Source organism: Rhineura floridana, chromosome 13 (genome assembly GCF_030035675.1).
Source record: "Rhineura floridana isolate rRhiFlo1 chromosome 13, rRhiFlo1.hap2, whole genome shotgun sequence".
NCBI lineage: Eukaryota > Metazoa > Chordata > Lepidosauria > Squamata > Rhineuridae > Rhineura > Rhineura floridana.
The window spans coordinates 15,338,729-15,363,757 of record NC_084492.1 but is presented as its reverse complement, the minus strand read 5'-3'; the positions used below and the strand labels follow the sequence as shown (position 1 = coordinate 15,363,757).

The window sequence follows — 25,029 nt, the reverse complement described above, 5'->3', positions numbered from 1 at the left end:
GCAGGGCAGGGTCCGGGATGTGGTTAAGTGAGAGATATTATGCTTGCTGGCTGGGGGGGGGGGTTGCAATTGGTTTGACATGCAAAGGTCTGAGTAGTGGCCTCAGCCTCCCTCCCCACCTCCCTTACCAGCTGAGAGACCACCATTGCTATCTTATGAATAAAAATAATTATTCTACTACCTCTTTATGTGTTTGTTTATTTTTAATGTTGTTTTAGGCTACTTAGATGTGCAGCAGCCAAGGCCAGCACCTTGTAGGCAGTTTTTTAAGTAACTGAAATGTAATTGTAGTGATTACTTTGGAGGAAAAGTAAAGTAATCAGTTACTTTCAAAACAATTGTAATTGTAACTGTAATTACTACTTTTTCGGCCATGTAACTCTAACTGTAATTTATTTCTTTTTAAAAGTAATCTTCCAAGCTCTGATTATTACAGACACGGTCTACAGCAACTGGTTCATACAATCAGTCTATCCCCTTTTTCTGTGCAACAGTCCTTTGTAAGGAGACAATTGAACATTTTGGACAGATGCGTCAATTGCCTGAAAGATAGCGTCAGAGACATGTAGACAAGGTTTAGTAGGCAGGGTTAAACTCCTTGTCCAAGGAATAGAGATGGATGAGGTAACTGGAAGGAGATAGTTATGCCTGTGAAGGTCGGTTCATTGAAATAACTCTCTTAGAAAAAAGCTAGGCATGCCACAACGGAGTTAATAATAATACAGACAGAAGGTGTAATTCTCTTTTTTTTGGCAGAAATCAGAAATAAATGAGAAGCTAACCAGTAGCAAGTGAGGTGTGCATAATGCACCCTGGGAAAATGCATAGTAATGTAGAATCATAGGCATACTTTGCTTAGTTTTTTTTTTCTTTGTATGCTTTTATTCAGGGTGCACTGAAATCCCACAAATTCAGCAATAAGCTTCTTTATCCACTGAAAATATTCAGAGAATGCATGGAAGGGGGACAAACTGGAATCGCCCCTGGAGCCCCTGCTCCATTCAGGATGGCAGTCCCTGCTCCAAACCTCACCCCAATTTTGCCGTAATCCAAAGGTCTGTGCAAGCTGTATGGGTGTAAGATTGCTCTGTGCAATCTGGATCTCTTCCCTGAAGCCTATGTGCATACAGTTGCACACATGCAGTCTCTGTTAACCAGTAGCTGGTAAGATGGTTTGCTCCAAGGGTAGGGAACTTCAGAACTTTGAGGGGTGGGGGCAGATGCAACCCTCCATGCCTCCCTGCCTGGCCCCGAGGCTCTCACCAGACCACATCCTTCCTTGGCTCTGCACCACCGCCCAAAGAGTTTTTGCCAGGCTAGAATGTGTCCTTGAACTCATAATGACTCTTGCTTGTCTGGATGGAGGAGAGAGAATGCAGAAACCAGACTACTGTACATAGGTTAAAAAAATCACATTCATTATTCTGCCCACTTTTGCCTCTGGCTCTGACCACCACCGGCCCTCAGAAGGTTGCTTAGAAGGGAATGTGCTCCTTGGACTGAAAAAAGTTGCCCACCTCTGACTTACTAGCAAAGGCAAGAGCAGCCACTGCATAGTAATCAAGAGCAGAGGACAATGCCTATCCATTCCTTTAAGTACCAGGAAGTGGCAGCGGAGGCAAACGGTGCTACAGCCTGCACCATGCATGTGGTTCCTGAATGAGAAGCTGGCCTTGCTGCAGGAAATGCCTGCTGATGTGAGGTGACTAGGTTGCTAGGCAGCAACTGTTCACTTATGAGCAATACGTCCTGCCTCCATCATCACTTGAAAGCTATGGATGGGAGCTCTTCATCCCTTTTGATTGAGTACACAGGAGCTGTGGCAATTGTTGCCTTACAGACCACCTCACTGGTTGCCACTGGGCTCTGTTCAGCAGTGGGGTAGTGGTAGATTTGAAGAACAGGAGCTCATCAAGATATCTCCATAGTCATGTCCCCAAGGAGAGTCCAAAATGCAGACAGCTGTGCTAAGACAGACAGATAGATAGACAGACCACCATATATATCACCCCCAAAAAACTGGTACATGGCCTAATAGCCAGTTTATTAGGATCCGCAGACAGTCACAGAATAGCGAATTGGCAAAGGGTAACACAGTGGTAAGCAAGTGTACTGGAATTTGGCTGGGGAGACCTGGATTGACATACCTGATCAGTCATGTGGCATGACTGCAATCCTAGGCATTGTTACGTGGGAGCAGAGCTTGGAAAAGTTACTTTTTTGAACTACAACTCCCATCAGCCCCAGCCAGCATGGCCACTGGATTGGGCTGAGGGGAGTTGTAGTCCAAAAAAGTAACTTTTCCAAGCTCTGCGTGGGAGTAAGCTCCACAGAACATATCAATGCTTACTTCTGACTGTGTAAGTTCAACACATTAAGCCTTAACAACAACAAAATCTTCAGCCAGCTGAAATGCAACCTTTAGTGTTTCATTAGAAATGCAAACAATCTTATTGCTACCATTTAAACTACTATCATAAGGTAGGAATTCCATCAAAGAAAATGTGTATCCAGCCTTTGCCTGGTGATTTTCCTCATTTTCTGACTTCTTCTGTGTTACTGATCTATATCGATCAGTTACCTCCTCCTTCACTTGCCAGAGCAGGGAGGGTCTGTCAATTACCCTGATGCTCTAGTCTAGAGGATGACATAATTGCTCCTGTTCCAAAAACAGTCGCAGAGCAGTGCTCCCCATGCAATTCCTTCTATACTACACTAGGGGTGTGCAGAGGATTCAGAGAAATTCTGACCTGGATTGGGCTCCTTCGGATAGGTTTGGGACTTGTCCAAATCAAAATGGGATCTCTTTAAAGCACCCTGAACTGAAGCAGGGCCCTTAAAAGCAATTTGGGGCACACTGAAATTGGGACATACATTGCAGACAATGTATCAAAAACTGATTTTTTTCCCCCAAGGTTGCCATACAAGGAAAACGGGAGCTCTTTTGTGATTAACAGGTCTAGCTTCTAATCAGAAAGAATGATTTTACTGGAGCTTTCCAATTAAAATGTTTTGGGGAAGGGATGCTGAAGTAATGCCTTACCTTGTTCTTGTCTGGTCTTTTATAATTCAGCTAGTGGTGCTTGCTTAAGAAACACTGGATGTTCACATCCTTCTGCCTCTACCAAAAGCCCACACAACCATGCCTGTCAAAACAACTTTGCACTTAGTTTCGGTGACTTTTGGTGCCAATTGAGCAGAACACGAGACTGAAGCTGCTTTTTTATTGAACTTTACTCTCTAGCCTCTACATCTGTTCTTCTGAAATGTTACATGTTCCTTTCCTAGGGGCACCACTTCAGAATAGGCCATTTTCATAATAAAATCACTGTCTGCAAAACCACAGGAAGGACATAAATCCCTTTAAATCCTCCCCCCAAATCAACTTTAAAGGTGTCCAGTACAAAACCTCTGCATCTATCCTTCCGAAATGTGGCATTTTCCCCCTACCTAAGAGAACATCTATGATCTATGCCAGTGGTTCCCAAACCTTTTCTTCCCATGGATCACTTGAAAATTGCTGATGGTCTTGGCGGATCATTTAACAGATTTTCTGTCTGTTGTAGCCATTATAATGCATTGTGCTAGATGCTGTATTATCTTTGATTGTCCAGTTATTGTTTCTTTTATTACATATACTGCATTTAATTGTAATACAAATGTATTACAAACTTCTGAGAAATTCATATTTCTTTATATTGTATTGTATTATAGTTGAATGCAAATTATAATACAATTAAATGCAATATATGAACTAAAAGCAATAAAATACAGTTAAAAATCAATATGAGTATTTAATGCAGATATGCTGCAGACCACTAGAATGAAGCCCCATGGACCACAATTTGGGAACCCCAGATCTATGCCATTTTTATACAAAGTGCCCACAAAATAATAGGGGATATTGGGATATTTAGCAAATCTTTTTTTTTAATCAGCCAAAAACTATACAACTGCCTTACAGGAAAACCACAGCAGCTATCCTCCTAAAATTTGGCAGAAATTTTAACCTTCTCAGAAGGGGCTACCACACTTGCAAATTTAATCCATTTACCAAAAATGTAAGAAGTTATAAACAGTTGCTTTAAAAAAAAAACCTTTAAATGTAGTCAGCACAAAAAAAAATTGGACCTATATTTGACTGCAATCCAATACACACTTACCTGGGTCTAAATCTTATTGAACCCAATGGAGCTTACTCCTGAGTAGACATGCACTGGACTGCAGCCTTTGTGTAATTTGGCAGGCTTTATCCACTCAGGAATGGCTACAAAACCCATAAATGTCATCCAATTGTGTCAAAAGGAAAAAAGTTAAAGTTAAAAAGTTAAAGAACTTTTAAAGAATTTCTCCACAATAGTGAAGAGGGAGAGCATGAAGTTTCCCTCCCCCCCAGAATCAGTTCATATTTGCACTTAAACCAAATTGGACAGCCTCCAAAGGGCTGAATTGGATAGTTTTCCAGAGTGCCAAAATGGGATCCAAACCAGTGATAGATAAATCTGATTTCATTTTCTCTCTGTTACTCATTTTTCCAATCTGAAATTCAGTTCTCCACATTTCTGCAGCAATTAAAAAAATATCCTCATGAAAATTCACCAGCATTTTAGTGCAAACATCTCCTAAACCATTTTTGTATGCAGTTTTGACTTAAATACGCATTTTTGCAAGCAATTTCCCCTAATACAAAGCATGTTTGTGTGTTATTTTCATGAATGCATGCACACTTTCCCTGAATAACTGTATTTTTGTACACATTGGTTGGAGAACTGAATCACAAAATGTAGAGAAGTGCAAATTTTGACGGATACCTGTGTAACAGATTGAGAAGTAATAATTGGGTAGTTTCACATTAAAATGCAAACAAAATTGAATTTCTCCACTATCCCTAGTCTGAACTGAATCTTGAGGTCAGTGCACACTCCTCCGCCCTATGGCTATCTAGATCTACAAAGAAACCCATGCAGGTCAGAAGTAAAGGTAATAGACATGATTTTGATTTTCCTATGTATACTTACTGAATGCGTGGAGGGTTTGAAAAAAAAATCCTCCTCAACCCACCCTCCTTTCCCCATTCAACTTACAATCCCAAAAGATACTAATTGTATTGAACATAATTATAATGTTCACAAGATTGCTGCCGTCATTTTTTCCCTGAATGATACAAGTTTACTTGCCTTATCTGTGGGAGGCAGCGGGGAAAGGACAGTAAATGTCCTTTCTGTTTTCCAGCAATTGCCCATACAAAAGAAAGAAACATTCTTGGCTCTTCTGAATCCCATTCTGATATTAAAGGGATTAAAGGGTGATAAAATAGTAACTTTTATTCCTGTTTGGCTTCTGTTCAAGCTGTGTTAAATCTGAATTCCAGAACAGCGAGTATTTCTGCTAAAGATCAACAGGTTTAAAAAACCCATCTCTTCATTTTCTTTCTCAAGATGTCTGTCTGTCTGTTTGTTTGTTTATTATTTAATTTGTATCCCGCCCTTCCTCCCAGCAGGAGCCCAGGGCGGCAAACAAAGCACTAAAAACACTTTAAAACATCATAAAAACAGATCCTAAAATACATTAAAACAAAACAGCGTTAAAAACATAAAAAAACCAACAACTTTAAGAACGGGTTAAAAACATTATTAAAAAACATTTTTTTCTAACACAATTCTAACACAGACACAGACTGGGATAGGTCTCAACCTAAAAGGCTTGTTGAAAGAGGAAAGTCTTCAAAAGGCGCCGAAAAGATAGCAGAGATGGCGCCTGCCTAATATTCAAAGATGTTCGGCAACAATAAGAAGCCTAGATAACAACTGTAACCTTGAGATATACAGTAAACCAGATAAACATCCCCAAACGTCCAGGTTTTAATAGCAAACAGATCCCAGAGTGCAAAGTATGCCTGTATGACTGAATCCTCATTGTGCTGTCTGTTAAAAAAATGACACATTCTTGAGCCAAAAGCCCACACTCATAAAACCAGCTTTATGATGCTCTTCTAAGCTATGGTTATCTGTTATTGCACATAGGAGTTGTGGAACAAAAGTGATTAGCAATGTATGCAGTGACACAAATTCACACGCCCAAATTCACACACCTCCCCACAACGTTGGATCATATGAAGGACCTATGCAGAGAAGGGCCGTTTGACAGTGGTGGAATGGATGTGTGGTATACAGACTGTCCCAGATCAGTTTCCTGGCATCCTTGTTAAAAAGATCAGGAAGCAGACGATGTGAAAGACCATTGCCTGCTATTATGGAAAACCACTGCTGCTCAGGATAGACAACACTGAGAGAAATGAACAAACAGCTTGGCCTGGTATTACAAGCCTTGGGGCTGAAGATGGCCCTCCAAGACTCTCTGTTCAGCCCTCAAGACTTTTCCCAGGATGCACCGCTCATTGGCCTTGCTCCATGCCCTCCTCAAGTGTTCTTCCCTGGCTGGAATGTGTTGCTGACTGCAGTATTGGGGTGTTCACAAGTTATACTCTACGAGTTCACAATCAAAATTGTTGAGCTGCACACTCGTACATTATTCATATGTAAGGTTCAACAAGAGTACGCTCTGTGTACCTGTGCACACAATAGTTGATGGCCTTATCCTCCATGAATTTGTGTGATCCTCTTTGAAAGCCATCCAAGTTGGTAGCCATCACTTCCTCTTGCAGAAGTGGATTCCATAAGAACATAAGAACATAAGAAGAGCCTGCTGGATCAGGCCAGTGGCCCATCTAGTCCAGCATCCTGTTCTCACAGTGGCCAACCAGGTGCCTGGGGGAAGCCCGCAAGCAGGACCCGAGTGCAAGAACACTCTACCCTCCTGACGCTTCCGGCAACTGTTTTTCAGAAGCATGCTGCCTCTGACTAGGGTGGCAGAGCACAGCCATCATGGCTAGTAGCCATTGATAGCCCTGTCCTCCATGAATTTGTCTAATCTTCTTTTAAAGCCATCCAAGCTGGTGGCCATTACTGCATCTTGTGGGAGCAAATTCCATAGTTTAACTATGCGCTGAGTAAAGAAGTACTTCCTTTTGTCTGTCCTGAATCTTCCAACATTCAGCTTCTTTGAATGTCCACGAGTTCTAGTATTATGAGAGAGGGAGAAGAACTTTTCTCTATCCACTTTCTCAATGCCATGCATAATTTTATACACTTCTATCATGTCTCCTCTGACCCGCCTTTTCTCTAAACTAAAAAGCCCCAAATGCTGCAACCTTTCCTCGTAAGGGAGTCGCTCCATCCCCTTGATCATTCCGGTTGCCCTCTTCTGAACCTTTTCCAACTCTATAATATCCTTTTTGAGATGAGGCGACCAGAACTGTACACAGTATTCCAAATGCGGCCGCACCATAGATTTATACAACGGCATTATGATATCGGCTGTTTTATTTTCAATACCTTTCCTAATGATCCCTAGCATGGAATTTGCCTTTTTCACAGCTGCCGCACACTGGGTCGACATTTTCATCGTGCTGTCCACTACAATCCCGAGGTCTCTCTCCTGGTCGGTCACCGCCAGTTCAGACCCCATGAGCGTATATGTGAAATTCAGATTTTTTGCTCCAATATGCATAATTTTACACTTGTTTATATTGTATTGCATTTGCCATTTTTCCGCCCATTCACTCAGTTTGGAGAGGTCTTTTTGGAGCTCTTTGCAATCCCTTTTTGTTTTAACAACCCTGAACAATTTAGTGTCATCAGCAAACTTGGCCACTTCACTGCTCACTCCTAATTCTAGGTCATTAATGAACAAGTTGAAAAGTACAGGTCCCAATACCGATCCTTGAGGGACTCCACTTTCTACAGCCCTCCATTGGGAGAACTGTCCGTTTATTCCTACTCTCTGCTTTCTGCTTCTTAACCAATTCCTTATCCACAAGAGGACCTCTCCTCTTATTCCATGACTGCTAAGCTTCCTCAGAAGCCTTTGGTGTGTGGAGAAGTACTTTCTTTTATCTGTCACAAATCTTCCAACATTCAGCTTCGTTAGATGTCCACAAGTTCTAATGTTATGCTAGTGACGGGATAGTATCCTCCACCACACCTGAGGGCAGACTAGATTGCAGGTTGTGCAGGGCAGGCCACATGCACACACAGCTCGGTGCTACAACAGTGGGGAATAGACAGATTCTCAAGAGAGATGGCTGGCAAATGGGCTGCCACTGCTGCTCCCCCCCTGAACATTTCTCAGCATCTGTCACTCATGGTGGCTGCCTCAGTCTACCCCATGGCCAGCTCGAAGTAAGTGAAAATTGGTAGCTCTGCTTGAAATGAGTAATTTAATGTAACGTTGGCTCATGTATTGCCATTTTGTAATTGAAAAATCTTCAAATAAAGTAATTTCTTTTTTAAGAAACTGGGCTAACTATAGCTATTGCTAATCAGGATAGTCTCCCCATTGTGGTTTGCAAACCCACTTCAAGATGTGGTTTAAGACAATCCTTCTTAGTGCTGATGTACTGTAGTTTGCTCAGTTCAGATACTGAAGCAAAACATGGTTACCGCAAACCATGCAAGAGAGGAGGGCATCCATCCACCAGAGGGGAGGAAGGAGCATTCCAATCTGTGTCACATTCCTCAGTCCTCAAAACCATGATCTGAAGGATCAGAACATGATGGCTGGTTGAGCCCACGTGCCACAGCATGGAATCCTGTATGCAGCTTAAAACAAACCATGTTCTGTGTAAGTCTCAAGTGGCACTCGAGAGAACGGAAATTCTTTAAATCCAGACCATGTAATCAGAAAACACCCAACCTTCCTATTTGGGCAAAGAAACAAAGACCATGTAATTGTAAGCTGCACATCAGTTGCTATGAATCAGTCAGACATGGCACAGAGGAGAATCCCAAGCTCTGAAAACCACAGTGGAAGGGATTGTGCAAAAGTCAAAATCCAAAAGGCTATCAATGGCTATTAGTCGTGATTGTGCTGTATTATCTGCAGTATTGGAGGTGGTCTGCCTCTGAATACCAGTTTCTGGGGAACAGGAGTAGAAAAGTGCATTGCACTCATGTCCTGCTTGAGGGCTTCCTGTAGGTATCTTTTTGCCACTGTGAAAATGGGATGCTCTTTGGTCTGATCCAGCAAGACTCTTCTTACATTCTTGATTTACTTTTACATTCATTCAAATGCATCCAGCTAGGTAATTATGTATCTCTTTGCAGGATTCATCCTTACAAAACTGGATTCAGACCTGATCCACACTTTTGGAAAACAGCATACTAAACCACTTGAAAGCAAGGCTCTGTCAGGTATTTAAGGAGAGGCTAGACATTTGTCTGGGATGTTGTAGTCACAGATTTTTGCACGGAACAGAGACTTGGACCAGATGGTCTTCAAGGTCTCTTTCAATTCTAACATTCTATGATTGCATAGTCATTTGTTTTTTTAAAAAAAGATCTTCCATCTCTGAATCAATAAGCCTTGCAATCATATGATCCAGAGATGAAGACCTGGAACCTGCTAGAGGGCCATTTAACCTTCTGTGGTGGGCCATTTTAACAGGTGGGTGGGGTACCCCACATGTCAATCCCATGACATCAGATGATTCAAAGTTCAAGCCACAGCTACAAAGGTAGAATCTTTGAGCAACTACAGCACAGGGCTGAGAGAATCTTTGGGGCAAATAAGACTACAACACTAAGATCAGATTTAAGCTCCTGCCTCCTCTTTGACAGTAAAAGGCAGTAGTTATTATTATTATTATTATCTAAAATTTATTCGACGCCTATCTGGCAGGAAAACCTGTCACTCTAGGCGACATACAAAGGAATAAAAATACAAAACAACATCTCAAAATATAAATCAACAGGTACATAATAAAAATACTGTTCACATAAAACCCAAAAAATCAGACCACCCCCTTAGCCACCTAACTGTAGCATTCATTCATCTGACTGTACAAAAAGCCATGTCTTCAACTGCCTCCGAAAACACAAAAGTGAAGGGGCTAAGCGAGTATCAACTGGTAAAATGTTCCATAGCGTGGGAGCTACAATGGAGAAGGCTTTAGATCTAGTACCACTTAATCTGGCCGCTCTGATAGATGGAACCACAGAGTGTAGCGGTTGAGGACCTTGTACGCCCATCTGCTCCAAGAAGAGAGAGTTTGTTCTTCAAATAGATTGGACCAGCATCAAAAAAGGACTTATAAGTTAAAGCTAGTATTTTAAACTTCACCCGCAACACTATCAGGAGCCAATGAAGTTCCCGAAGGATTGGGGTGATGTGTTCTCTCTTATGACAGCCCTTAATAAGTCGTGCCGCCGCATTCTGGACAAGTTGAAGCTTACGCAAAGTTCCCAAAGGGAGACCAGCATATAGAGCATTACAATAGTCCAGACGGGAAAGAACCAAGGCACTGACTACAGCTGGTAAAAGATGCTTTGGGAGATAGGGGCAGATTTTGCGAATGAGGGACAGGTGGTAGAGTGCAGTCCGACAAACTGCCGCTATCTGAGCCTCCATCGTCAGTTGGGAGTCCAAGATGACACCCAGACTACGGACTTGGTCACTCAAGGGAACAGAAACTTGATTGAAAGTCACTTGAGTTATTCCTAGTTTGGACCGATCACCTACCAAGAGGATCTCAGTTTTATCAGAATTTATCAGATAGTTCTCATATCTCTGACCTTAGTGCTGTGGGACAACAGTGTTATGAAGATAAGCCTTTCCCTGCTGCCTTTTACTGTCAATGAGCAGGCAGAGACTTCTCTGTAATCTTAGTGCAAAGCACCTTTGCCTCCAGTCTTAGCGCTGCAATGCTTAGTGCTCAGATGACATATAAGAGATCCCTTATCTCCAATCTTAGTGCTTAGATCAGAGATAACAGATCTCTTTGTTTGATGTCATAGGATACCAAGTGACTGACAGGTGAGTGTTGCATTCCAAAACTGGAATCGCAGACCTAGTTTGCAGATTTAATTAGGTCCACAGGCTGGAGGTTCCAAACTGGTTCTGTGTCCCCTGGGGGCACCAGGCTTATGGGGGGGACACCTGTCATGGGCTGTCAATTCAACGATCCACTCAACAGCTGAAACAATCATGCAAGCTATTCATCTTCACTTGTAAAGCTGGCACTGTTCACCTGCGCAGCGTCAGATTCTTCTTCATCAGGTATGTCCTGCCTGAATCCGCTGAAGTCAGACGAGAATGCGAAGGTGTGCTTTTCTTTAATAGGTTCAATGGAAAATTTCAGTTCAGAGTGTTTCATGAATCATCTTACACAGGATTCAGCATCTCTACAGGGCAGAACTAGGCATGGCTACACAGCGCTAAGACATCACCGCAATTAGATATGACCCCTTACAACCTTAAAGCAAGTGTGGGAAGGCCCCTTCTATCTGCGTGAGAAAAGTGTCATACTTGGGAGCATGCACATGCACATGAGGACTCCCCCTCAGTGGGACAATGGGAACCGGTTGAGCCTGCCGGCACAGTAGCCTACATGCCCGAGGCAAGGGTGGTGGAGACACTTCAGCAAGGTCCTCCTCCTCAAGAAGAGGGGTGTGTGGTGGCAACATTGAGGCAAGCAAGGAAGGGGGATGAAGGGAAGGTGAAGAGGCTGCCTCCTGATCAGACTGCACCTCATCAGTTGTATTTGGAGCTACAGGTGCGGAGTTGTCACTGTCAACGACACTGGAGCCTTGATCCTCAATTCAATCCAGCTGCAAGTCACTAAGGGCTTTCCCCAAATCCTAGTCCATCTCCTCCTCTTCATCCTCATCACTCCGGGACCGTACCACAGGACTCATGACAGTGTGATGGAGGCAAGGACTCTGGACCTGAAGGGGAAAGGCATGCAGAAGCCTGGCTATCAGATGAATCTGTGGGGCCTGCACCACCACTCCAGCCCAAAGATGCGGCATTACCATCCTCAGATTTGGAGCACTCCACTGCAGAAGACCTAAGATGCCCTGAGGTTCCCCTGCCGTGTTGCAGCATGAGATTACTGGAGAAGGCTGGGGCCCTTTAAGTAAAGCAGCGCCTTGCAGTACAGGTGGGGCTAACAATGAAGCTGTACCTGCTGCTGCTATTGCTGTATCACTTTCAGTCTGTTGCTGGCTGGAGCAAATGTAGAACTTTGTATTCCCAAGAGCACTGCCTGACCCTTGCCTTGCATTCAGGCTGAGCACCACCTTGCCTTGCATCCAGGCTGAACTTCACTTTGTCTTGCACCCTGCTTGGGTCTTTCCTCTTTAACATTAGCTTTTCCTTTACTCATAGGAAATTTACAACATCAGTCCCCATTCATCAAACATTGTGCCTGGGTGTGATCATAAGTGACTGTGACCGAGTCCACATGCTCAAATTTAGTGTCTTATGCGACTGCAATAAATTGCCTGTGCAAATCATGCATCAAATTTATGATGAGCACAATAAAAATGATAATCTGTTGAGCAAATGGAGGCAAAGTGCTGAAGATGCTCCTTTCTGGCACACTATTTGGACTCAGGTAATCTCCTAGTACCTTGCCTCATTGTCCAGCAGTGTAGTGGCCTGAATCTCAAATCATTTCTTTTTTGTTCTTGTACAGTTACTGCTACATTCTGGCAGCAGAGTCGATGCACTCTCACAAGGAAGTGGATCTGGCAGCTGTAAACCTCCAGATGCCAGATTTGAGAGTGCATTATGTGCAACAGCTGGTCTTTTGAGCATGATGGTGGAACTTCTAGCCTACTTTCTCTGCTTAGTGACAGCTCTCAATGAAAAACAGCCAGAAGATTTATTTCATCTTACTGAGGCTGCAATCCTAAAATGGGGGAAGGGAGAGCCAAAGGCAGTTGAACCACCCCATTGAACATTTACCAGGCTTGCGCTGGCAAGGTGGAAGAGTGTTCTCATGCTCCTCTGTCCTTTTCCAGCTATATGATTATGACAACAATTCCCCTCCCACTGGAAAAACTGGGAAGGAAATAAATTATCCCAGCTCCAGAGCTGACATACTTACTTCCCAAATTTGGGGGCATTTCAGGGACTTAGGGAGGCACTGGATCCACTGGATCCTATTCCCCTGTTCTGTCTCTAGCATGACTTCAACCCATTCCAAGTATGCTGGGCCTGGCAACCAAGAGGTCTTCTGTATCTTTAAAAGTTATGCAGGGGGGAGGGAGAATTCCACCTTGTGTTTTTTTCCTATTACAGTGTTGCAAGAACACCTGCACTTGGCTGACTTTCTCTTCTCCTAAAGATACAGGATCAGGATCAGGTCATGAACCTGGCAACCCTAGTTGTAACCTGCCCTGGGACCTCAGGGTTAAGGTTGACTAATAAATTAAAATAATAAAATAAAATAATAATACATGCACAGGGAGTTCATCAGTTGTGGCATATGAAGCAATAAAGCTCTGCAGGTTACCGTGATCCTCATGTAGTCAGGCTGAGCAGTTGATTTAGAAAGTATTTGTTTCCTGCCTGAAAATCAGGGGTGGGGAACTTCTGGCCTACAGGCCAGTCTTGACCTACCAAGGTTCCAGTTTGGCCCACAAGACCATTTTTACTAAGCCATGCCCACCTGTCAATCAGATGACATCACCTGATGGGCAGGAGGGGGGTCAATCCTGCTGAGTTTGTCTGTGTGCCATAGTTCTCCACTAGTGGGGGAGTCCCTTGCAGGGAATTCCCTCACACACCAGAAGCCTGCAGAAAGCTGGATTCAACTTTCCACGCATTAGCTGATGCATGGGGAGTTCAGTCCTGCCTGCTAACGCCCACCTCCCACCCCCCAGAGCCAACTTTGGCCCCATCTGCAGTATACATTTAAAACAGTATCATGCCCCTTTATTTATTTATTTTAATTTATTTTATTAGATTTTTAAACCGCCCTATAGCTTTCTAGCTCTCAGGGCGGTGTACAAAAGGTAAAAACAGATTAAAATACAATAAACATGATAACAATACACTGTAAAATATAGAAACAAAATCAAGACAAAGACAAATTAAAATAAAATTAAATTAAATTAAAATGCCTGAGCAAAGAGGTAGGTCTTTACCTGGCGCCGAAAGGATAACAAAGAAGGCTATATCTTCCCCCCAAAGAATCCTGTGAACTATAGTTTGTTAAAGGTGCTGAGAGTTGTTAAGGGGCTGCTATTCTTCTCAAAGAGGTACAATTCCCAGAGTTCCCTCAAAAATGAGACTGATTGTTAAACCATACTGAGAGTTGTAGCTCTGTGAGGTGAACAGGGGTCTTCTAATAATTCTCAGCACCCTTAACAAGCTACAGTGCCCAGGGTTCTATGGGGGGAAGCTATGCCTGTTTAAAGTGATATGATACTGCTTTAAATGTATAGTGCAGATGGGCCTTTTACAGGTGGACGAGATCCTAAATGTCTTTAATTAGGTCCACAGGCTGGGGGTACCAAACTGGTTCTGTGTCCCCTGGGGACACCAGGCTTATGGGGGGGGACACCTGTCATGGGCTGTCTTTAGGATCTGGAACCAAGCTAGCCAGTCTCAAACATCTAAATCTCAAGCTCTAATAACACACTTTAAAAACACACACACAATGAATTATCCCTGCCTACAAATAACCTGCCACATCAACTCTTTCCGAGGAAACCCTCTCTGCATTACAGCTGCGCATATATATATATATACACGTAATTGTGATTAACAAAACAGAGGTTTTTATTGTATTAACAAAATGTTTCAGCTTCCACCTTCATCAGCTGCTAACATACAAATGCTGTTACTAAGGTGGCAGTTATAGAGCTTTGAGGATGGAATGCTCAGAGGGGCTGCATTTGCAGAAGCTGGTACTGTCCTACAAGAAACATTTTCAATTACAATATTAACTTTAAACATTTCCTGCAGTTTGGACTAGACTAATTTAAAGCATATGGGATTGATAATAACATCCTACATCCCAAGATCCTTTGAAGGGGGAAAAAATTAATGTAGAATTAGGAATGCAGTGTAGAACCTAACTTTATTTTTCCCCTATAAGTACATTCCCATGCATATGTGTCTTTTTTACTTTTTCTTATTTCAGCAGAGAGAGAGAGAGAGAGAAACAGTTCTGATTCTAACAGTATAGTTTTGATTATCTATTTGTTCTGCTGATATTCAGTTGGCTTGCCACTGGTGATACAGCTGGAACTACATCAGTGGTCCCGGTCCCCCAAAGGCCAAACAAGAGATGAGATCAGTGATCAGACTATGGAAGGGCAAGAAATTTTATTCAGTTCACATTTAATGCTGAATTTATCAAATTTGCACTTTCTGAATTAACATGAGAACCGAAACACAGTCATCCTTTGAAATTCGCCCTTTTCCAAATTTTGCAATGCAGTTCTCCAACCAAACAATGTTTATAATAATGCATATATTAGGGGGGAATGTGTATAAAAAAGCATATTTTGGGGGGGGGAACATACAAAAATGCATAATATTGGAATAACCTGCTTGCAAAAATGTGTATATTAGTCAAAACTTCATGCAAAATGTGTTTATGAAGAGAAATTTGCTCTCATAGAATCATAGAGTTGGAAGGGGCCTTGTAGGCCATTGAGTCCAACCCCCTGCTCACAGCAGGAAATCCACAGCTAGAGCATCTCCCGCAGATAGCTGTCCAGCCTCTGTCAAATGTTGATGAATTAAGGATGGCTCAAGCAAGTAGTAGTAGTAGTAGTAGTAGTAGTGGTAGTAGTAGTAATTGCCTGCCTTTCACCCAGAGGTCCCAGGGCCAGTTGTAACAATTTTAAAACACATAATTAAAACAGTTTAAAAAAACCCTAAACAACACAGAAAATAGGGTGGGTCCTAAAAATATACATCTCAGGTGTCAAAAGCCAGGGTAAAGAGATGCGTCTTTAGCAATAACGAATACTGTACAGCAAAGGTGCCAGGCACACCTCTGTAGGGAGGGAATTCCACAGCTTAGGGGCTGCCACAGAGAATGCCCTCTGATGGATACTGGGATGTGTCTTACAGCCACCATTTCTGTTACCAGCAATTTCTCCAAAGTGGAGCTGTTCCATAGCACTGGAGGGGGGAGAGAGAGAAGGAATATCTTCCCTCACAAAAAATATGGTGGCCATCAGATTGCCTCCACATTTTTGTGAGGGTAGCAATTCTTCCCCCCTCATTCCCTGGAATGAGTTCACATCGGGGGTATTGTCAGACACAAAGATGGCTGCCGTGAGTCACCTGCAGCAGCATTTTTGCTTCATTGTATTGCTTAAAACAGCCTTCACCAACTTGACACCCTCCAGCTGTTTTTCGACCACAACAGCTATCCGGCTCTGGTGGGAGCTGTAGTCCAAAACATCTGGACAGCACCAGGTTGGGTGAAGACTGTTTTAGAGAACCCAGGTAGTGGAGGGCCCTGCCAAGATGCCAGTGCCACCCAATGAAGAAGTGGATAAAATGAAGAGGTCACCATGGCTTGAGGTTCTGATGTGCAGAAGTGATGTAGAGTCAACAGGTCCTGGAAATATGAAAGTGAAATATGGAGGACAATCTCAAATCAGTGGCAGAGGGAAGTGCTGGGAAAATTTATTAATTTTGTTTAATTTATTTAGTACATTTGTATCCTAACTTCCTTCCATCGTGGAGCTCAAGGCAGCATGTGTGGAGTTCCCAGATAAGTCTCCCAGCTAGGCACTGGTCAGAATTTCCTCAGCTGATGAATTGCTGAAGCCCAATGCATTTCAAGTCTTTCTCAAGAGAACTCTCCAAATTCATATTTTTCATACAAAAAGCCCTCTGCAGGCATTAGGTCAATGCATGAAGAATGGGGGATCCAGACAGCACCCGCTGTCCCAGCTCCAGACCACTATGTACTCATTCAAGGGGGTTCCCATAAATACAGATCCCTCATCACCCAGAGAAACACTATGCGTATATGATTTGTACATGTGTAGGATCTGTTCAGACATTCAAAAAGGAATTTGGGTTCAATCCAAATCCCTTCTCCATATATTCATGGAACATCTGAACAGGGCTACTAATGCCTCCAGGGGTGTCTCTGGGAGTGGGGGGAGGGCTGATGAGAAGGACAAAATGGTGCCCCCTCCCTATTCCACCTCTAGAAACCAATTGAACTGGCAAGTTGAATCTTATTTGTGAGGTCCCTCTCCAGGTCCCCACCCAAGGGAATTTCAGAGGATAGTCACAGGGGAGCAGGCCTTTTCAGTTGTGGCTCCCTGCCTATGGAATGCTCACCCCAGCAAAGTCCACCTGGCACCCTCATTGACGTCTTTTTGGTGCCACCTAAAGACTTATCCCCCACCCCAGGTTTTTGATAGACTGAGATGATGCTGTTTTGTTATTGGTGTGCTGCCAAAGCTTCATGTGACTGTTATGGGTGTTATTCTGTTCTGTTTTTATGGCATAATATATTTAGTTATGTTTTAAAATGTGTTGGAAGTTGCTTGGAGACTTTTGGGTATCAAGCACCTAACAAGTCTAATAAATCATAATAATACTTGGATATTGATGGTGAGATAATGTCCTCCCCCACATCTGAGTAGGCAGGCCAGTTAGTGAGCTCAGAACAGATTCTGTAGAAACATAGGGGAATAGTTGGGGGGGCTCAGGATGATATTAGGGGCTAATTAGCAGGGGCTCCCACTGCTGCCCCCCCCAAGCATCTGCCACCTGAGGCAATTGCCTCGTTCTACCTAATGGTAGGCCTGCCTTTGTCTGGGGGGGTTTTCCAACTAAACTGGTCCTCTTGTCTAGGACTAAACTGCACTGGCCTTCAACAGTTCACATTAATTAACTATCTTTCAGCACCTGTTAAAAGTCTTTTTTCATAAAATAAGGAGAAAGAAGCCAAGAAGTATCTGCCCAATATCATTTCTCAATACTCACATCATCTACAAACCCATATATCAAGATTTTTTCAAGAACTGACAAGCTTCCCTATTTGAAGACAGTCATTTTTTAAAAAAAATAATAATTTCATTGTCACCAATTGCAGTTTGACATCTGCTTTTATCAGTTGTAAACTAGAATAAATTTCCCATTTGGCATGTTCCATGTTGATATGACTTCCACCTTTGTAAAACTGATTTTTTTTAAAAAAAAACACAACTGTACATAGTTTTACGTACATAGAATTCTACTCTACACCCTACTGTTTGAAACCAGAACTAATTTAGCTTTCGTCAGTCTGCAGCTAGTCAAATCTATGTCTGAGCATATCAGTGCAGAGTGCCTGCTGTGTGCTTTATATTCATCATAGACCTGCCAAAAGAGAATTTGGCAAGAAAGCGGCAAAGCCCCTTTCCCCTCTGATAAGATCAGAAAGGCAGACAGTAATGCAATGGGTGGTTTTCCTATCCAAGGAATCTACATGCAAACCATGTCTACAGGCAGGGCCGGCCCTACCATTAAGCAAAGTGAGACAGTCTTCAGGCGGAAGAGGCTGAGGGCTGTGGAGCACGGAAGGCCAGGAACAAGACTAGAAGGAGGGACTCTCAAGGAAGAGTTAACAAACACACCCTATAGTACGTATTTTCTCTCTGTTTTCCCTTAAACTTGTAGTATGGACAAATTTGTTTTTCAGGTGGAATCTAAAACTGCAATACCTAATGCAGCATCAAAGCCAAGCTCAGGAGCTCACTGTCAAAGTAGTTAAGGTCATGAGGAATCAGAACACAGGGACAAACCGTAGGTAAAAAGAAACTGTAGCTATAGGCAAAGTCAAGCTTTTGAGTCTGGTATTCCTGGGGAGCTCTCAAAAAAGGATGAGACAATTTAACAGGGTAAACTTCATTCATGTAAATTAACACATACTGGATAGAGGAGGAGTGATGGGGAAGGTCACTGCCTTTCCCTTCCCCTGACTTTGCCCTCACTTCCTCTCGACCAGTAATGGAGGGTGGATTAGCTGACACTATCCGCCTTTCCCCTCCCAAAATGTCCCATGTAGAAATGCGGCTGCCCCACCTAACAAGAAAGGCTGGCTACAAGGCTGGGTTGGGGATGTAGCAGAGTAGCTGGAATCCTGAACATCAGCATACCACACTGCAATCCTTTGTTGCAGGCCTCACTTGCATATACTAATATTCATCTAATTTCTGAATGTCAATCCTTGTGCCACCAAAATGGGTGGCCCTACCATTAGGCAGAGCAACATATGACATGTGGGGGAGGCAGTGGTTTGGGGTAAACATCCTTGCAGACCAAATGAGGGCTTTTGCTGGGCCAAATTTTGCCTATGGACTGAAGATCCTCCACCCCTGCTATAATCAGTACTGAGCAAGATGGACCAATGGTCTGACACAGGATAAGTCAGCTTTTATGTTCTTATTTCAATAAAGGGTTGTGGCTCATTGTCAGAACAACTGCTTTGCATGCAAAAGATCCCAGGTCCCATCTCCTGCAACTTCAGCTGGGAACCTCTCCCATCTGAAATCCCAGAGAGCTGCTGCCCGTCAATGTAGACAGCGCTGAGTTAGATGGACCGAAGGTCTAATGTGGTGGAAGACAGCTTCCTATTTCCCTATTCTTTGTAAAATAAATGTTCTGTCAAATACAAAGCAGAATGCCTATGTCAATCATGGAGTTCAGTGTCAACCTCAATGAAGAGCTGCTGCAGAGCAATAGATCCTCAGTCCTCATAGATCCTCAGTCCTCCCCCCCCAATTATGTTCCACAGGGAGTCTCCATAATCTTCTATGCAGGAAAAAACACCAAGCAGTCATCTGAATGGCTGTACTAAAGAATGTTTTCCCCAGTATGCACATGTGCACGCGCGCGTGCACACACACACACCAAACAAAAAACAACTGAGATCAAAGAATCCTTGTGGTCTACTGAAATATGCTTGCTTCCAAATCACATTGCGGTGTTCCAGACTTCAAAGAATGGGCCACTGTCATTTTATTGTGGAGACACTACTGCTAATGAAAGGAACAGTGGAAAGATTAGTGCTACCGACCATGTAGAAGCAACAGCACTTTCAGTTTAACTGTAGCGAACAAAGCAAACAGGAAAGAAGGGTAACCAAGTGGCATAATGCAGTTGGGGAAAGGTGTGGTGACTATCCACAAGAGACTCCCGATCACAGCACAGCATCCCAAGCATATGGTTACAGCAGGGGTAGCCGGCATGGCGTCCTCCAGAGGACCTCCTGACATCCCGGACCATCTGTCAAGCTGGCTGGGGCTGATGGGAGTTGGAGTCCAACAACATCTGGAGGGCCACCGGTTCCCCACCTTCGACCAAGAGCTTAGTTTCATGTTCCAGCATGGCCAATTATCAGGGATAATGAGAGTTAGGAGTCCAGCAACATAGGGAGAGCTACAGGATTCCCATTACTAAGATAGGTTCAACCAACTGTAGCTGCCTAAAGGAAAGGAATTGGACTCAGAAGGTAATAGGAGTGTTACCCAAGGCCTGTTTGTCCTACAGGCAAGGTTGTGGGAGCAACTCAGAGGAGGAAAGCATAATGTGGGCTACACCCCTGGATAACAGAATCTTGATCAGAAACATATGTTGACAGGAAGGTGGCCATTCACCATTATTTTATCTTTGGATCAAACCTCTAGTACCCCAGCCCCCAACCTCCATGCCCCAGGCCAACCAACCACCTCAGCCGCTCCACTGAATAGGATGCCTGTACTCATGTAGTTGGGACACACATAGATTTTTCCATGCAACTTGCAACACTGTGTAATTAAAGGCATTCCATTTAGACCTGAACATGTAAAGGCTGGGAATAGCTGACATCAGGAGCAGCCCAGCAGGTGTGGTCTCACCCCCCCATTCGGGGGCGGACGTTGGAAATAATCCTACAGAGTTAAACCATTGGTCCATCTAACCCAATATTATCCATTCAAGCCTATCCCCAATTTGATCCTTGGTTAGACTGCAGTGCCATAGCTGAGTGGTCGACCATATACTTTGTATGTAGAAAATCATAGGTTTGTTCCATGCATTGTCTCCTAAAAGAATCTCAGGCTGCAGGGCTAGAAAGGCCTTTCTGAATATTTGGAGAGCTGCTTCTAGACCTTTCTCCAGTCTGGTGCTTTCCAGATGTTTTGGACTACAACTCTGAACCCTCAGCCAGCATGGCCAATGGTCAGGCAGCTACAGGTCCCAGAGTTCCCTGGGAAGAGGGATTGATTGTAAAACCATCCTACACATTTTAAGACCCTATTAGGATGGGCAAATATTTATAAACACGTTTGTAAAAGTTCACGTTTGGGTGCCTCTGGTTGCTGGTAGGGATGGCTGAATCTGTCAATATCAGCTTCTTTTAATTTCTCATATTTCCAATCAAACATTTGGTCCTCCATATTTCCACATCAATTTGCAAAATTGTTTTCAAGTCCTCATGAAAATTCAGCAGCATTTTAGTACTGATTTTTCCAAATGTACACATATTTCCAAATAATTTAACCCCAAATAATTGTTTTTGGATGTTTCACTTATGCATTTTTATGTATGATTTGCCCTAGTATAGGCATTGTCGTACACATTACTTGGCTGAAGACCTGCATTGCAAAATTTGCAGAAGTACACATTTCAAAGGATGGTGTCTTTTGATTCACCTTTTATTTTGGAAAGAGCAAATTCACCTTTAGATATGAACTGAATCAAATTTCTCCACTATCCCTAGTTGCAGCCTATGCTAATCTTGTGCTAGCCAAGCAGGAATTAGTTGCAAATTCATAATCAAATCCCCGGAACCTAATGGCGTTTCTAATCCCCAAAACACCTGTAATTTAGCCATTAATCATCCCTGGTGAGTGAATGGTTCCCATGCAGTAAGTAAATCCTGCCGCAATTAAAATAAGTGCCTTTTTTGCATTTCCTTTGCATTCCCCTTTGGTAAAGACAAAATCAGCTTATTAAAATAAGTTTTCCCAGGGCGGAGATGCCAGTCATTGTTACTTTGCTTTAGCCCTGTGGCATGCAATTTGGTTGCTTTGATTTAGGATGACCTGTGAAAACTCATCCTCTGAGCCTTTTGTTGTGTTATGGCATTCAGGTCTAGTGTGGACCTTCGTGAAAGCCCCTTCTCAAATTCATGCAAAGGATCACTGGTACATTTTCCCTACATTTCTCTTTCATAAGTGTCTTCCTCACTGGGAAGGCACTTGTGAAGAAGCACCTAGTAAGACTGAATCCTCTTGTTCTCAGTTGGAGGGTCTTCTCCCGTCCCCCAATCACATATTTAATAAGGGTTTTGATTCAGGACCAGATCCAGGGAGGTAGTCCCCGGGTCAGATCAAGGGGCAATGCACAGCCCTAACAGAGGCACATAGAAGGTAGAGCCAGGCATGCCTGTAAGCAAAGGGTCAGGGCAGTAAAGGGATCTCCCAGAAGAATTTGGGCAGCTACATTTGCCCAATGACAGGTCATTACAGGTTCTTACAGGTAAGAAGGCTCAGGCATGAGCTGAGTTCACAGGAAGCAGAACCACACAGCACAGGGAGCTAGGGGCACTCCTCAGGCAAGAAGGATGGGGAAATCCTCTTATGCGCCCCCCCACTCCATGTTGGCTCTCTTCATGGCCTATTGTGGAACTTGCCTGTAAACAAATCAAGTAGTGGCCTAATTTCACCCAATAAATGGTGTGCACCACTTTCTTCCCAATGCAAACACGTAAGTTTCCGACTACAGGTTTCTCACATTTTGCCCACTTAGGCCCCAAGAAGTCTCAAATATGACCAGAAAAGATACAGTTTTTGGAAGTATCACTGAAAAGATGCAAATCATGTATGGGGGAAAAGATGTTTGTGGCCTTTATATGCCACCCAATCAACAATGTCCTTTAAAGGATTCACAATTTTTTTAAAAAAAATCACATTATGGATTTCACTCACTCCTAGATAAAACTGTTCATGGAAGTGGAAATATGGTCTTCTGTACAGAGTATGCCATAATTCATATGTAGCTTTCTGACACTGATCAGTGATCAAACTCCACTGATGTAAAACATTCCATCACATCAAACAATTCTCCCCTGACCTTCAGTGTGGTTCATATGAGCAAATGAGAGGAAACAGTAGAAGAATTAAGAATAACGACTATACATGCATATCCAGGAAGGGTCTTAAACCTTTCCAACTAGTTATACACACACACACTCATATATATATATATATATATATATATATATATATATATATATATATATATATATATATATATATATATACACACATATACACACACACCGTGAATACTTTGGGCAGACAAGAAATTCCCATGTATTAACATCTGCACACAATTGCCCTCAAAAGTACTTTCATGAGGCCTGTCTCTTCAGGAACCAATCTAAAGATAACCACTGGTTTAGCACAGAAAGATATCATCTGTAATTATAGCTCTCTTGCAGAATATGATTACATTGGCAAGGCAAGCAAGGGGCGGGTGGGAAGGGGTTGGAAAAAGATGTATGTGTCAAATTGAACTGAATGTTGTAGGATCATAATAACTGTGTCAAGATGAGTCCATCCCACCTGCATTCTCTGTTGAACTCTCATTATGGAATTCAAGCTCCACATAGGAGTGAGTGACTTAACTGATTTACTAACAGGGTTTGTAGATACAGTTCCCTAATGGGGTTCTTAGAACAAGCCAAGGCAATAAAGAAAAGGGGAAGGCTCCGGAAGCTGGGTTGTATTGAAGGGAGCAGTGCACACTTACCAAGCCTACACATGTAGATATGGCTACCGAAGAAGAGCTATAATTCCTTATAAATCCCTGATAGAAACACTGTTCAACTTCAAGTTCCTGAGAAGCCATGATGCCATCTTTCCCAAGCACCTGGACAGTGAAACTGTGGTCAAAAAAGGCCGAAGGCCGGAGGTCCAAGAGCAGTTCTTGTCCAAATGCTGAAAATTTATAGTGCAAGGAACTCTTGGAGCTCGGAGTCGATCGTTTCCTCCTAGCGCTGCTGCGCAAAACATTGTGCGTGATGTACGCTCCACTGGAGTCCACTTCAACGGGGGTGACAAAGATGTAATCTGGAAAAGGAAAGGGTTTGTTAGCCATCAGCCTTCATCAGCCAAGGGCATGTTTGCTTATTTGTTTAAAAAGTTAACCTCCTTAAGACGTATTGTATTTTAAAAAAAACCCAGATTTTCAGTAAGGCATGTTCATTATCAGCATTTGCAGAGTGGTACAGGGAGTCTGCAGTCTTTGTTGATATAGCCATGCATGCATAAATACTTCTAAAGCAATGTCAGGTGGCACCACGTAATCACAAGGATTATAAAACTGGACTCGTTTCCTCTCTCCCTCTGATCGTTCCCGCTAGGAGAGACGGCTTGGCATAGCTGTGAAGTTTCCCACAGTCATTTTGGTGAAGACATTTGTCATCACGGAGGTGTCTGTTTTTCTTCCCCCATCCCTTCAATTAATTGATGACAAATGGGAAAGTGATTCCCCCCCTCCCTCAAAAGTAGAGCACAGTCACAGGAGGAATTGCATACAATTTGTTCAACTGGATTAAAGGATTTCATTAAGAGCGTCTCCAAGGTCTCAGACTTTATTCCCACCGACTCCACCAGAAGCGGCTTGGCTAGGCTGGGTTCCAAAGCTGTAAGCGACCTTCCGCTGGGACAGATCACCTCATACCTGCAGACTTTTAACTCTGCTGGTGTTAATTTGTGAGCAGGGTGATTTCTTGTTCCCAGCCAAACAAACCAAGAAGTAAAAGACTCTGAGCAAGTATAACCAGAATAGAACTTCTGAACCTGGTCTGCACTTCTGATTGCTGGCATCCTAACCCAACATGAATACGATCCTATGTGCATTTATAGGTGACGGGATTTATAGGTGAAATGCTTACCTGCCCACACAGTACCGGACCCAGGCTTTGGAACTTGGGCAAGGTGCCCCATGCGCCCGCCCTGGAAGTAAACCCCCCATCCAATCCATACAACTGTATGGTCCAATCCATACAACTACCCAGAGAGAGAGAGAAAGAGTGAGCCCAAGGCAGGTGGAGGGCCCTCACTCTTGCCATTGCTTACATGCTCAAAGATAACTGGTCCACAGAGGCAGTGACAGCAAAGAGAGCAAGGCAACAGGCTAAGCAGGGGGGGGGATCTAATTTGGACT

At 43.2% G+C, this 25,029-nt stretch overlaps 1 protein-coding gene across 1 annotated transcript in view; it reads right to left on the bottom strand.

The window, feature by feature from the left end:
- The window catches only part of ADAMTS18 (ADAM metallopeptidase with thrombospondin type 1 motif 18), a 155,320-nt gene extending 130,511 nt beyond the window's left edge, over positions 1 to 24,809 (bottom strand). The window contains exons 1-2 of the mRNA XM_061594662.1: positions 24,758 to 24,809; positions 23,611 to 23,930 (exon numbers count right to left, since the gene is read on the bottom strand). Coding sequence (XP_061450646.1) covers positions 23,611 to 23,930; positions 24,758 to 24,809 — 372 coding nt within the window. The remainder of the gene's footprint in view (positions 1 to 23,610; positions 23,931 to 24,757) is intronic.
- Positions 24,810 to 25,029: the final 220 nt, after the last annotated feature.